This window comes from Acanthopagrus latus, chromosome 4, assembly GCF_904848185.1.
Source record: "Acanthopagrus latus isolate v.2019 chromosome 4, fAcaLat1.1, whole genome shotgun sequence".
Taxonomy (NCBI): domain Eukaryota; kingdom Metazoa; phylum Chordata; class Actinopteri; order Spariformes; family Sparidae; genus Acanthopagrus; species Acanthopagrus latus.
The window spans coordinates 33,880,124-33,893,608 of NC_051042.1; the positions used below are offsets into that span (position 1 = coordinate 33,880,124).

At 42.3% G+C, this 13,485-nt stretch overlaps 2 protein-coding genes across 2 annotated transcripts; one reads left to right on the forward strand and one right to left on the reverse strand.

Moving 5' to 3' along the window:
* Positions 1-587: 587 nt before the first annotated feature.
* lctla (lactase-like a) lies at positions 588-8,266 on the reverse strand. Its single transcript, XM_037096568.1, has 14 exons — positions 7,889-8,266; positions 7,172-7,337; positions 6,936-7,096; positions 5,921-6,008; positions 5,408-5,517; positions 5,193-5,321; positions 5,016-5,111; positions 4,150-4,204; positions 3,888-4,049; positions 3,511-3,785; positions 2,626-2,752; positions 2,312-2,511; positions 2,165-2,228; positions 588-1,083 (listed from the first exon to the last, which is right to left on the reverse strand). The coding sequence occupies exons 2-14, from the start codon at positions 7,296-7,298 to the stop codon at positions 968-970; spliced, it is 1,710 nt and encodes a 569-aa protein (XP_036952463.1). The 5' UTR covers positions 7,299-7,337; positions 7,889-8,266; the 3' UTR covers positions 588-967.
* Positions 8,267-9,531: 1,265 nt separating this feature from the next.
* crybgx (crystallin beta gamma X) lies at positions 9,532-13,225 on the forward strand. Its single transcript, XM_037096565.1, has 6 exons — positions 9,532-9,585; positions 10,008-10,056; positions 10,854-10,975; positions 11,576-11,711; positions 11,880-12,019; positions 13,064-13,225. Exons 1-6 carry the CDS (start codon positions 9,542-9,544, stop codon positions 13,194-13,196), a joined length of 624 nt encoding a protein of 207 aa, XP_036952460.1. The 5' UTR covers positions 9,532-9,541; the 3' UTR covers positions 13,197-13,225.
* The last annotated feature ends 260 nt before the right edge of the window (positions 13,226-13,485 follow it).

Here is a 13,485-nt window from a genome sequence, read left to right on the forward strand (position 1 = left end):
CGAGGGCCCGACCAACGCTGCTCGCAGCTTTAATTTATATTTATTATGTTAAAGCATTAATAAGTGTCAGCCTACAATACAATGTTTTAAAAAGCTTAAACCAGGCAGATGATACATTTTGAGTGTGGCAGTGTGTAATCAGTTCTTCTTACAGTGTTTCTCTGCAAAGATAACACCGAAACATGGACAGAAAACATTCAACAACTACACATAAATCACACAAGGTAGTCTTTAATTAGTAAAACAAGTGTCAAGTGTCTATTTTCAGTGAATTTGAAGTTGGACCATGTGAGACTACATGATGTGGACTTTTTGTGGGCAGCTGAAGCTCATCTGCAGGTTCACGAGGTGACACACAGTTGGAGTGCGTTTGAGTTCAGTTTGAGTTCCTTCTGTCTTCAAAAACTTTCTGAAACAGATTCACAACATTAAACTGTAATTAAACGTGTGGAAACATCGAGCAGCTTTCCTGTGAAGGTAGTTTAACTTGTAGCTCCTCATAAATCAACTTTATGACAGCAGAGGAATTATCAGAGCACAACAATACAATCTCAGTCAATAATCAGCACCATTTAGTTCATAAAATGTTTTTAATTGAAGTCTGTGATCCACAGAGAGTACAACACTTTATCTCCATCACTCTTTTATCACAAACGTGTTGACAGTAAACCTTCTCCTCTCTGCAGTTAGCTTGAGTAGCTCATAAAACTACTTCAAAAACCACACAAGACCAGTTCGTTAAATAATAAAAATAATAATATACCAAGCTTGAATTCATTCTTTAAGAGTGGTGACAGTTACCGTCTAGTTTGACTCAATGACAACCTGAAAAAGTGTTTATTCAAACAGAACAGCAGGACAGTTAAATCAACAAGATGCTCTCGACACGATAAAGTTTACAGCTTCGAAGTCACTCTCAGATTCAGTGTGTGTGTGTGTGTGTGTGTGTGTGTGTGTGTGTGTGTGTTCAGAGGCGTCCACGCAGCAGGAACATGAGGAAGATGGCGCTGAGGAGGATGCAGAGCGTGCACACGGTGGGAACAACAATCTCTGTCACCATCTCCATGTGGCCAATCAGCGGATCTGAAACGTGAGTCACAGTTTGGGATCAATAAATGTGTTTTAATCAGCGTCGATGCTGATTATTAATAATCATGTCGCCTGATAATTGATCTTTGCACGAAAAGTGAAAATTTGAAGTGTTAGCACGATGGAATGTAACAAAGAACATTTATTTGCCGTAACGTAGCTGCTGACTACAAACAGTCTCATGACACTGTTGATGTGTTGGAAGCTTGTTTGTTGGAGTAAACAACACGTGTAGCGCTGAGACCCGACCCGCTCGCTGACGGTACAAACAGGTGACAGAGACACTGATCACCCTGTTACAGCACACTGAACCATGAACGTGATCCTGAAGACAATGATTTAATGTTGCTGGAAAAATCTTCTGTGGACGCTGAAAACACAAATAAAAGCACTGAATTTTATAGACGTATTTTATTTCTTTATGCATTTAATTATTCCTGCATTTATTTACTGTAATTTACTCTTTAAACTCAGAGATGTTTCTACACGTCTGAGTAAATTTCTTTTATAAAATCAATATGTTTAAAATAAAATTCAAGCAGTTTTAAGAAATGGATTTACATGTTCAGATCGTGTCAAACTGAACCAGAAACACGGAAACTGAAGTCGCTCCACCTGCTGAGGAACACCAGCCAGGAGACCAGGAACTTTCTGCTTTTTCCAAATTCAAGAATCGGAAATAAGACTCAATATTAAAGATATTAGTTGTGATCTCTAAAAATAAATTTGTATCTTTAAATATATCTCTCTTTTAATCTCCACAGCTGCTGTGCAGTGTAATAGAGTAAAGTACAGTATTTGACCAGCGTTGAGGTAAAAACACCCTGTTTGCAGATTCATGTCACTCAGAAATGGATCAACTTTTGTACCTAAACTTCATCATGCACTGGCCAAGCCTTTTGCATCCCTGCATGTTCCTGATTTCCCTGGGACTTTCTTCTAGCTGGAGGGGCAAAACAAAGAAAATCCCTGTTAGACAGCAGAATAACAAGCTGGAGACAGACTTTTCCTTTGTTTGGCCCCACCTAGCTCATCACAACCTACTATACACCTGATAACACTGTGTAGCACTGACCTGCAGCCAGGAGCTGGTTACTGGAGGAGCAGGTCTCCACAGCTTTCCTCTTCCAGCTCTCCACCTGTAACGATCAGACGAAATGTCAACATTTCATCATTCAGCTCCAGAGAGGATTTTAAATCACAGGGTGTTGTTAGAGTTCACCTCTCTCTGGTTGGGGAAGCCGTTAGAGCTGATGATGCGTTTATAGAACTGGACCGAGGCCTTCGGGTAGCGTGGTTTATTTTTGTTCCTGAAGTCGACGTAGTAGAGTCCGAACCTCTCAGAGTATCCTTCATCCCACTCGAAGTTGTCGAGGAGAGACCAGGCTGTGTAGCCCTTCACATTCACGCCGTCCTTCAGCGCTGTGAGTCCAACCAAAACAAAGAAAATATGTAAAAACTCACGTTTGATTTATCTCTCACTGCTTCATCAGTCAAACACACTCAGTGACTCAAACATGAAGCAGATAAATTCACCTTTGAGCATTTCATTAATGTAGTCTTTGAAGTACTTCATTCTCCAGTCGTCACACAGGTCGGTGCACTGCATTTTCTCCGACACGCCGTTTTCTGTCACGTATATCATCGGGTTTCCGTACTGAGTCTGTAACAGAGATGTGACATGACATTCAGGTGTGATGGTCAACAAACTGACACTGTGTGATCGTATCATTAATAACTCATATTTACTTGTACAAGTTTTAGTGGTTTTATTTTTGTGTCTGTCGAGTCTGAAAAGTGACAAACGATGATAAAATGATTGTTTCTGTAAATGGAGTCTGGTGGATTTGTGGAGAGCAACACAGTGACTGATTCTGTTAAAACAAAAAGGATTTTACTCTTTAACAAAAAAATCTACGTATGAAAGGATGAGAGGCTCAAAATGAAATACTGATATTGTGTTAATGCACCTTAATGCTGGATACCACCGACATGACAGGAAGAAGGAGGGTAACAAGACGCAGTAACTAGCTGGCTTCTACCACAGCGGCCCTCAGGAACAACGCCCAGTGTGACACGTAACCATACAACTAACGTCTAACATTTTTTACTTTATGTGTTGAACATTGTCAACAGATAGTCAAGCTGAGTCCCTGGTATCAGGCATGACAGGGTAACACAAACTCAGAGCTTCAGCTAACATTAGCTGCTCTGAACTTGATGTCGGGTCAGGCTTCTCTTTCTGACTTCAGCAACTGACTCTCATTCACATGCCGAAGCAATATTGGACGATCCAGATGACGATTAGATGAGTTTTTTTTTCGCTAAATGTCCCACTGAGCAGCTTTCAAAGAAATTAACGGGGAACCACCCTCGACCTTATATCCAACAGAAACCTACGTATCAGTATTTCATTTGTACCTTCACAAAGTTCAGCAGGCGTCTGAAGCCCCAGGGAACAGAGTAGAGCCACTCTGATCCAGGATCAGGCCACTGCGGGTCAACCAGCTCAGCCAGGTCGCGGTCTGAGAAGTAGCTGTCTCCGAGGCCTGATGGGTAATTCTTCATGGTGACGTAGCGAGTGGTGAAATGTCCGAGGCCCAAAAAGTCACAGGTTCCCTTGATGTAACTCTTCTCCTGAGGCGAGAAGACGGGCAGCCGTGAGGCTCCCAGGCCCTGCTGGCCGCTCTTCCTGCCTGGAGGGGAAAGTTCAGGTTCAGCTCGGTCCAACAAGACAGTGTGTGATGTCACATTTGTCTCAGATATCATATAAATGGTCTCAGTTGACCAAGACGTACCGACATAGTCTTTCATAACCTGGGGGTAGTCTCCGTTAAAGATGGGAGTCGCAAACCATCCCATGTAGAACTGGATGTATCTCTCTGCTGCTTCGATGTCCCTCTGGTTGGTGATGTCCACGGGTTCCCCCCAGTCGGCCGTTAGCGAGATCCCAACCAGACCTGGACGCACGCAAAAACGTAACTGTCCAGCGTGACTTCAATCACAAAAATACCAAAGTTAAACCAAACTGTGTGCGCAGGGTTTCTTTTCTATTGTTACCTTTCTGTTTGCTTCTCCACTGCATGTCGTACGTGTGCCAGACTTTGGCGTGAGCCTGTTTCAGAGACAGAAAGGCAGCGTCACCTTGATATCTGTCTTCTTTGGTGGACATTTTCAGAAGAAGTACATTATCAAAGACACAGAAGTCCCAGTCTGGCTTTTACACCCCTCAACGTATGCCTTCTCTGCATCATGTGTTTACCCTGTATGTTTTTCTTGCCAACTGTTAAAGAGGGATTCAAATTTGCCTCCCAGTTCACGTTAATTCTGCTGACGGATTAGGAGGTTTTGTTGCTGAGGTCTAGGAAATGATCAGGGTTGAAAGTAGAGCTTGACTGATATTCAACAAAGAATGCAGTGTAACATACACACCTCTGACCTGCAGCCAGCTTATTCACAGCAGATAAAATCTACACTGTAGTTGCTCAGCTAAATGTGTTGCACCCCACCTGAAGCGGCTGAATGAGGCTGTAGAGACAGAAAATGGCTCCGTACAGCTCGTCCATTGTCTCCAGAAGCCCCAAAATTATTTTGAAAAGACGTTATTTACACCTTTGTCACGTCGAGCTTGTATGAATAACTTTTCCTAACCTTAACTCAAGTGCTTTCGTTGCCTAAACCTCCTGATGTAAACTCTGGATTCTGGTGTGCTAGTCTTGCTTCTTGTACACTCACCATCTACTCTGACCTCCCTGTGACTCACAGTTTGCAGATCTGCTCTAGAAAAGTGGCACAGGTACAAAAGATGTCGTGCTGAGAGGCACAAAAACAATTTCATGTCCAAGTACACAGATGTTTGTTTGTTGCTGGGTTTGTAATCGAGCCTCAGCCATGACGACACCAAACCATCGTCTGTTGACTGTTACCTTGATGATGTGGTGAGCAGCTTTGTAAGCTCCTGTTCCCTTCAGCTTCAGTCCGGGTGCATGTTCCCCTGTTTCATATCCCTCCACAGCAATGGACTGAAACACAAGACAACACACGTCAGTCATACATCTGTCCACAGGACAGTGAACGCACCGTCCCTCTTCGCCCTGACGTACCCAGGGGTTGTTGAAGGTGATCCAGTACTTCACTCTGTTTCCAAATCGTTCGAAGCACAAGTTGGCGAAGTCGTTGAAGTGGTTGACCATGCTGCCGTTCTGCCAGCCGCCGTACTTCTCCTGCAGGAGCTGCAGAGTGAAGCTGTGTTATCGACGGCTCTGTAGCTTCCAGTCAGCAAATTAAACACCCAGAGTGTCGTGAGTTTGCGTCTCACCTGCGGTAAATCCCAGTGGTACAACGTAACGATGGGTGTGATCTTGTTCTCCAGCAGCATGTTGATCAGGTCGTCATAATATTTGATTCCTTTCTCGTTGATGTGTTCATCTGAAAGAGTTAAAGGTTCATTTCAATACTCACTGTCATGAAATGTAAGATGACAACATTTAGGGCTGCGTCAGTAATCTTTCTGGTTTTTTTACCTATTGATGATTTGTTTAAAAGGAGTGGTAAACACGACTCCTCAGAGCCAGTGACACATTGTTACAGTGTTTGTTTTGTTCGAACATCAGTCAAAAACCCAAAAGTATTTAATGTGCAACAATGTAGAAGAGACAAAAGCAGCGAATAAAGATTAATGTCATTTTCTGGTGACTTGACTCCATGAGTCAAAGAAATGAGTAATTAAGAAAAAACAGAATGGTAAGAAATTAAATTCCTCCCACAGATTACAACTTAAAAACACAAACAGATCATAAAATGACTTTTTTAAAATCAGGCATGTGGTTACTTTTCAGTCCGCTCGGTAAAATCCTCGGCCAGGAGATGGAGAAACGATAGTGATTCAACTTCATGTCCTTCATCAAGGAAATGTCGTCCTGAAAGACAAAAAGCAGAAAACATTTAAAAAATGTAAAGACAAAACACAAACAGCTGCTGCATCTTCACACATTTAGAAGTTTACTTTAGTTCTGATTTCTGCTCTGTAACATGTACACAAATTAGTGTTTATTATTTAAATCAACATACAATATCAGAGAACAACTGGGGAATATACAGAGATATTTACCTCCATATATTTAACCTGATTCACTTGTAGTGTCTTCTCTTAAATAGAAAGATCAGCTTTCCAACTGATTGGCTTCCTGTATATTTTGATTATTTTAAAGTGACTGAGAAACTCTCAGTTTTTGTGGATTCCAGCGGCTCCTTTGGAGAAAAGCTGCACGACACCAGCTGACACTGTTGTAAAGCTCGTACATTTGTTTTGAAGTGAGTGACGGAGCGATCGCAATGATGTGATGTGTTTATATGTGATTTTATATGAGAGATGAGATTGGACCTGAGCTCAGGCTTTATTAATCACAGCAGTCTGTTTGCTGATGGTCTCTTTTGCTGTTACAGATCATTTATAATCATCAGAGGAACCATGAGACTGATTCATAAACACTGAAAATTAAAATTTCAAAAAGAAAGCTTTGACGTTTGGAGAAATACGCCTGCTGGCTTTCTTTCCAAGAGTTAGATGAGAACTTGTCTTCCACTCTGGAGGCAATGTGATAAACTAAAATGATGCACTAAACATCTCCAGTGTTTCCATTTGACGAACAGTGTCGCCAGTAAGAACATCGATGTGAATTTTTCCGTCAGCTTCAATGAAATGCTGGAATATGATGAAGAGAAAACACTGTCCTGACCTTAAAGTTCATTTAAATCTAACTTATTTTTTGGGGGTGTAACATTCATTTTAAGACTTTCTCTGCCTCTTTCTTCCAGAGAGGGTCTGAATGTTCATTGGATGTTACCTTGTATTTGTAGTAGCCCTCACACGAGGAGTCTCCCGTGTCATTGGAGAATATTTTCCCCTTTTTGCGGGCAAACGCATCCCAGATGCTCATTCCTTTTCCATCGATGTTCCAGGCTCCCTCAGTCTGGTAGGCAGAGCTTCCGGCTCCCCAGGAGAAACCTGCAGAGGAAGAAGAAACACATGATGACTCTCATCTCGTGTTCTGACCGTTCTGTGGTCAGTCATCTGTCTCACCTGTTGGGAAGGTGCCGTAGTAGAAGGACGATTTTTCATTCTTGGTCCAGTCGAAGTCGTCAGTGGCGGACACACACAGCACCAGTGTGAGCACATGGTGCAGCCTCAGGATGCACCGCTGCAGCATCGTGGTCTTTGGCAAGGAGCTGGCTGTCTTCAGTTACACCTGGAGGACGATAAACACCCAGTCTGATCACCGATTTCACATCTATAATCCAAAACACGTCACAGCAGCTGCACAACTCCATTTCCTGTCAGTCTACCCTGAGAGGAGCGATCACAGAATATACAAAGATTCAGAAACTCACGCAGAGGAGTCAGCAGGTATCCACAGGTTTTGAGTAAAACCATCCTAACTCAAAGCCCAAACCTCAGGATCATTTGTTAAATATCCAGTGAAAAAACAGCCAGTCATGATCAGACCTCACAGATAAAAAGGAAGAATCTAGTTTCATTTCAGCCAGCTGTAGGACACACTGACACAAAACGCTATCACAGACAGAAAGTAAGCCAGCTTGTCCAGCACCGTCAGGATGAGCGACATGTCAGGCTGCTGTTGATCTCCAGATAACCAAGATTAAAAACAAGCACAAGTGGGTAAAAAATCAAAAGTTGTCTGAGAGTCCTCCTTGCCAAAGCCTGTGCTGTTTCTCTCCCTACATCTGTCCCTTTGCTCAGTGTCCGTCTCAGCCACACAACCACATATAGATGCCTGACCTGCTGCATTTGTCTCCGCTGGAAACTGCTCCAAAATGCAAGAAACGTCCCCAAGCTTCTGGACCGGGTCACTGCTGCCCACTGGCACCAGCAGGTTCACTGCCAGCGTTACACAAACAAAACAGAGTGAAGCATCCAGGACATTTTCTGCTATTCATCAGCCCACCCGCCTGCACACACACACGCTCAATACCTCCATTTGAAGGCAGTGAAGTGGAAATGGAAATTTGCTGCGGCCAACAGATCTTTTGGAAAAAGACGGCAGTTTGTCACTGTAAGCAAAGTTAATGTTAGTGAGTCTGATGCATCTGCAGCGCGATCGCTCGACACTAGTGCATGGATTTATACTGTATATATCACATAATGTGTACTGTATATAACACATACTGAACACTGTGTATCAAGAGAAACACTAAAATATCCCTCACTAACTTTGAGTTGTGTAATATAATATAATATAATATAATATAATATAATATAATATAATATAATATAATATAATATAATATAATATAATATAATATAATATAATATAATATAATATAGGGCTGAGCAGTATGGTGATTTGACATGTTGTGTCATCTTTTCCTGGTTTTTAATGTCGTTTTCTGAACTTACCAAACTGTTCTACTAGTTCTAATATTTTTCTAACATTTATCTTTACCCACTTAGTTTTTATGTCCACATTTCTGATGATTACTGATCAAAAATCGTGTTGTGTTCATATTTTGTCAAAGTACCAGTAGTCATCCATCAGTAGTCATATCACTTCTAACCCAACAATAATGTCACAAAACTGAAGTGGAGATATTTGGTCAAACATATTGTGACTTGTGATTTTGTTGCCCAGTTCTTCAGATTTGAAAGATATCGAGATATTTTGATATATCCTGAAATATCACAACATCATAATTCGGCTGTATTGAAAAGCTCTGAACACAAACAACAGTAGCAAAACATTGTGATTCTTTTTATTTAAAAAATACAGACAGTCCAGAATGATTTATGCACATTTTCATCAGAATCCCTCCGACACCTTTACCTGTGTTTTGCTTCTGTTCCTTGTTTTCTGACACTTGTGTGGCGGTGACGGGCTGCACTCGCAGCTCCGGACTGAGGCTGCAGCCCCTCGCAGGGTCGCGACCTCTGCACTGAATACAGTGAGCTGGAGCTGCACAAAGCATGAATACAACCATTATCATAAGGTGTATTGTTTACAGAGCATTGTTGTAAAATGCTGAATTGTTCAAAGCCAAAACTGTTGGCACTGCACTCTCACATTTACATGTTAGTGTGCACTTTGTGTGTGTGTGTGTGTGTGTGTGTGTGTGTGTGTGTGTGTACAGACACTCTGTTCTCTGCTCTGTTGTGTTTGTATATGTGCAGCACATCTATTTCAATCATGTGTTTGTATGATTTTTTCTGCTCTGCATGCTGTTGCAGTGTGTGTGCAGCTGATGGTGTGTGTGTGTGTGTGTGTGTGTGTGTGTGTGTGTGTGTGAACAGAGAAGACAACATGTTGTGTGTTTAGCATATCAATGGCGTCCAGGGCCCCGATGACTGCTGCAGAACCACTCTGAGCTTTCTAGTACCTGTCGGCTCACCTCCACTCGGCGTATTTAAGGGGCTTTCTTGTTGCCTCGCAGAGCTGACATGAACATCTTTACTAAGGTCCCAGGATTAGCCCAACAAACCAGGTATGTTGAGAGTGCCGTGCACCTGCCGGGGGCCCGCAGAGTCCGGACCCCCCGCTCAGAGGTGTGGAGGTGGGTGGGCCCGTCCAGAGGCTCTGCTCTCCATGACGCCTCCAACACCAGTTTCCCCAAATCACCTGAGGAGTGATAGGAGACATGCACACATATCGAACATTTTAGCCGCAGGTTGATGGATTTATCTGTAAAGACTGAAGCATGACGATACTTCTAAATCAGAATGAGTCATAACTCAGAGGAGATATTAAAACTGTAATGCGCAGTGATGATGATGATGATTTAATTTCACTTCAACTCATCATCATTTGCTTCTCGAGCTTCTCTGTGATTGTTCTAACGTCTGTTTTAAACATTAACTTGTATGTTTAGAATATGATTATTCATTAAAAATGCTTCTATATCTACAGCAAGCTGGGGTCTGTGCTCCAACGTGCCTTCTACGGGTCCAGTGGGAGGGTGAGTCAAAACATTACATGGAGTTATTTTGTTAAAGCAGCATGTTTCTGTGAACAGATGAGGTCCCTGATTGAAAATGCACTAAAAGAAAAGGAAGAAATAGCCGAGTTCCTCAGCATGTAGCCAGCATACTGTAGCTGATGTTAGCTAGCTGGTGTTTGCAGCAGTAACGCTGAGTCTCGATCTGAACTCTCGCAGGGTCAGTTGTTGCAGTTGTTGCCTCATCTAAAAGTCAGAAATCATTTAAATATTCAGTCGTGACTTTGGAGATAAATTCTCAGTGACGGTTCCTCAATATTAACTCTGAGGACTCCAAGGAAACACTTTAAAGGGTCAGTTCACCCAAATGATAATACATTTAATCTCCCACTTATTCCTTATTGTTCTCTAGCCGTGCAGATACTCTCACTATGGATCATGTTTCGATGAGACAAATACAAACACTCTGTTATTTACACACTTAAAATGATCAAGCATCGAACGTTGAGTTGATTACAGCCGAATGATTCTTTCAGATCACATACTTAATCTTCGGGAGCTTTGTCATCCGTTTCTTACCTTCGGAGTGTTATTCATCATCATTCAGGTCATTCTTTGTCTTGTTTTGGTAAATGAACAATTTCTCCTCCCACTCAAAGATGACAGAACGAACAGTGATCACTGCAGTTATGGGTGTCAGAATGTTTGAAGACTTAAAAACTTGACTTAACAGACTTAACATGCTTAAAATCCCAAAAAGTGTACAACTTATATTTGTGTTGCAGTAAACTGTAATGAGTCTGTCGTCTCTGCCTCAGGTGACCCTTTTCGAGCAGAGGAACTTTGCCGGCAGACGGCTGGACCTGAGTTCTGACTGCTCCAGGCTCAGTGAAAAGAACTTCCCAGAGAGATGTAACTCTGTGCAGGTGGAGGGCGGAGCGTAAGTACACACCACCACCACCAGCACCACCACCCGCAGTGAGCAGCTGCAACAAACAGCATCTGTAGCCTTCACATGAACTTTCAAATGTTTCTAACATTTATATTTGACGCCTGAAACCCAGTGGATGAAATGAGAATCTATGGCGGCATTCGCAGAATTAAATATAAACAAATGTTTGGTGGTGAGATTCGCCTCGGGCCAAGAAAGTAATCTGCAGCTGACATTATTCTCACAATGAGACATTTATTTAAAGTTAGAAATAAATCCAAACAAAGTATTCAGTCAAAGAAAACTCTGTCCAGACATAGAAATGAAAAGTTTTTTTTGTCGCCTCCTGAAAGAGAGAACTGGTTCGAGTTAAACACAGATGTGTAAAAATGACATTTAATATACAGAAAAATACACATGCATAAAATAATGTATTGACATCAGTCGTGTGTCACATTCATGTTCAAAGACAGATCGACAGAACCTCAATAACCAAATCAGTGCTGACTGGAAATCCTCCTTTAGGTCTGCAGGGGATGTGAATAAATCACCTGAACTTGTTTCTTGTTTGACTCTTTTTCTCTCTTCTCCCTCTCAATTTTTCTGAAGATGGATCGGTTACGAGCACGACAACTTCCGGGGCCGTCAGTACCTGTGGGACATGTCCGAGCGGGGCGAGTACAACTGCTACGACAAGTGGTGCGCTCAGGTGGACCACGTCTCCTCCGTCCGCGCTGTCAAACAGGTGAGACGTGAAGTTACACTTCAGACAGACTGTGAAGCCCACTGAGACGATGTGGTTCTGATTTTGGGCAACATTTTGCTTTAAAACCGGTAGAATATCACCAGAAACTACCTGATAGAATCACTTTCACTCACGAACACGTTCTCTGTGTGTTTCTGTTGTTTCCAGGACAACAACCCAGCCAGAGCTCAGCTGTTTGAGCGAGCCGGCTACTCTGGTAAGAAGATGGAGATCCAGGACGACATCCCAAACCTGATGAGCCGTTACAGCCTCAACAGAGTCGCCTCCATCCGCGTCCTCGGAGGAGCGTAAGTGCAGCATCACACCCACCTGCTCTCTTTCAGGCCCAGTCAGAGCAGCACAGTATTAAATCTTCCAAGTCTCAAATCATTATTAACCAGCTGCATGTAGAGAAACAGTCTCAGCACAGCGTCCGGCTGCTCTGGAGTTTCTGATGATTGTCACATGATCTTCCTCAGAAGATGGATTCAGCTCAGCGACTCTAAATTGTAGATTTTCAAATGGATTTATGTTTTCAGCACTTTTAAGTGTAGAACAAACTGAAGACCGAGATGTGATGATCAAAAGCTCCAGAACAACAACTCAATGATCCTTGTGGCTAGTTTGTTTCCTCAGAGGAGTTTTTAAATCACACAGCAGACCGCTGGAGTACTTCCAATACACAATCCAAACAATTAGTTCTGCCTTTTTACCAGGCATAAAATTATCGATTAGTCTGCTTTTTTTTCCTTTTTTCTTTTTTTTCCACACATTTTTCTAATTGTTTAGTCTCTAAAATGTCAAATACTGCCAGTCAGAGCCAAAAGTGATCATTTAAACATCTTTTATTGGAAGAAAAAATGTGTCTAAAACCCGAAGATGCCTCAGAGATCATCACATGTGGCAAGAAGAGACTGAAAAATGACTGAAACAATTAGTCAATAATCAAAATAATTAGACTTCCCTGAAATTAACCAACAAATCGTCACAGCTCTGCTTAAATGTTTGAATCCAGTCTTGTGTCAAGTCTCACAGAAGTCAATATTCACCTGAAGTCCTTAATTTTGTCACTTAAAGGAAAAGTTCACCCCAAAATCAACATTCAGTCCTCCTCTCCTCCTCCTGATGATATAAAGTCCTCCTCTCCTCCTCCTGATGATGGTCTGGAGCTTCAGAGTAAAATAGCGCTGCAGCGTTCTGATAAACACCTGAAGGAACTGGAGACTTGATTTAAAACAGAAAAATAACCAAAATAAAACCTAAAATGGCTCCAAACAGTCAACAGAACACTGATCTGTGTTTGTGTGTGTGTGTGTGTGTGTGTGTGTGTGTGTGTGTGTGTGTGTGTGTAGGTGGGTGGTGTATCAGGAGCCAAACTACAGAGGACCTCACTACGTCCTGGAGAAACGCGACTACAACAACTTCTCTGACTGGGGCAGCCAGAACAACACAGTGGGCTCCATGCGCAGAGTCCGCTTCAACTAAACACCGACACCACCTGATCCGAGTCCTGCCAGCAGGACGAGCCCATCGTCACACACATGGAACCTGTCAGCTTTACACAGACTACACCTATTTTAGTAATAAACTGTAAAAAAGACAAATGTTTGTGTTTTTGTGCTTTGATTTTCATCTACGGAAGGTGTTTGATTCTCCTGGTCAGGGAAGAGATTGTGTAGCTGGTTGTTTCACCTCCAGAAGTCCAAACAACAGTACTTCATTTTCTGCTTATATATTTCCACTCCACCACATTTCGGAGGTAAACATTGGGCTT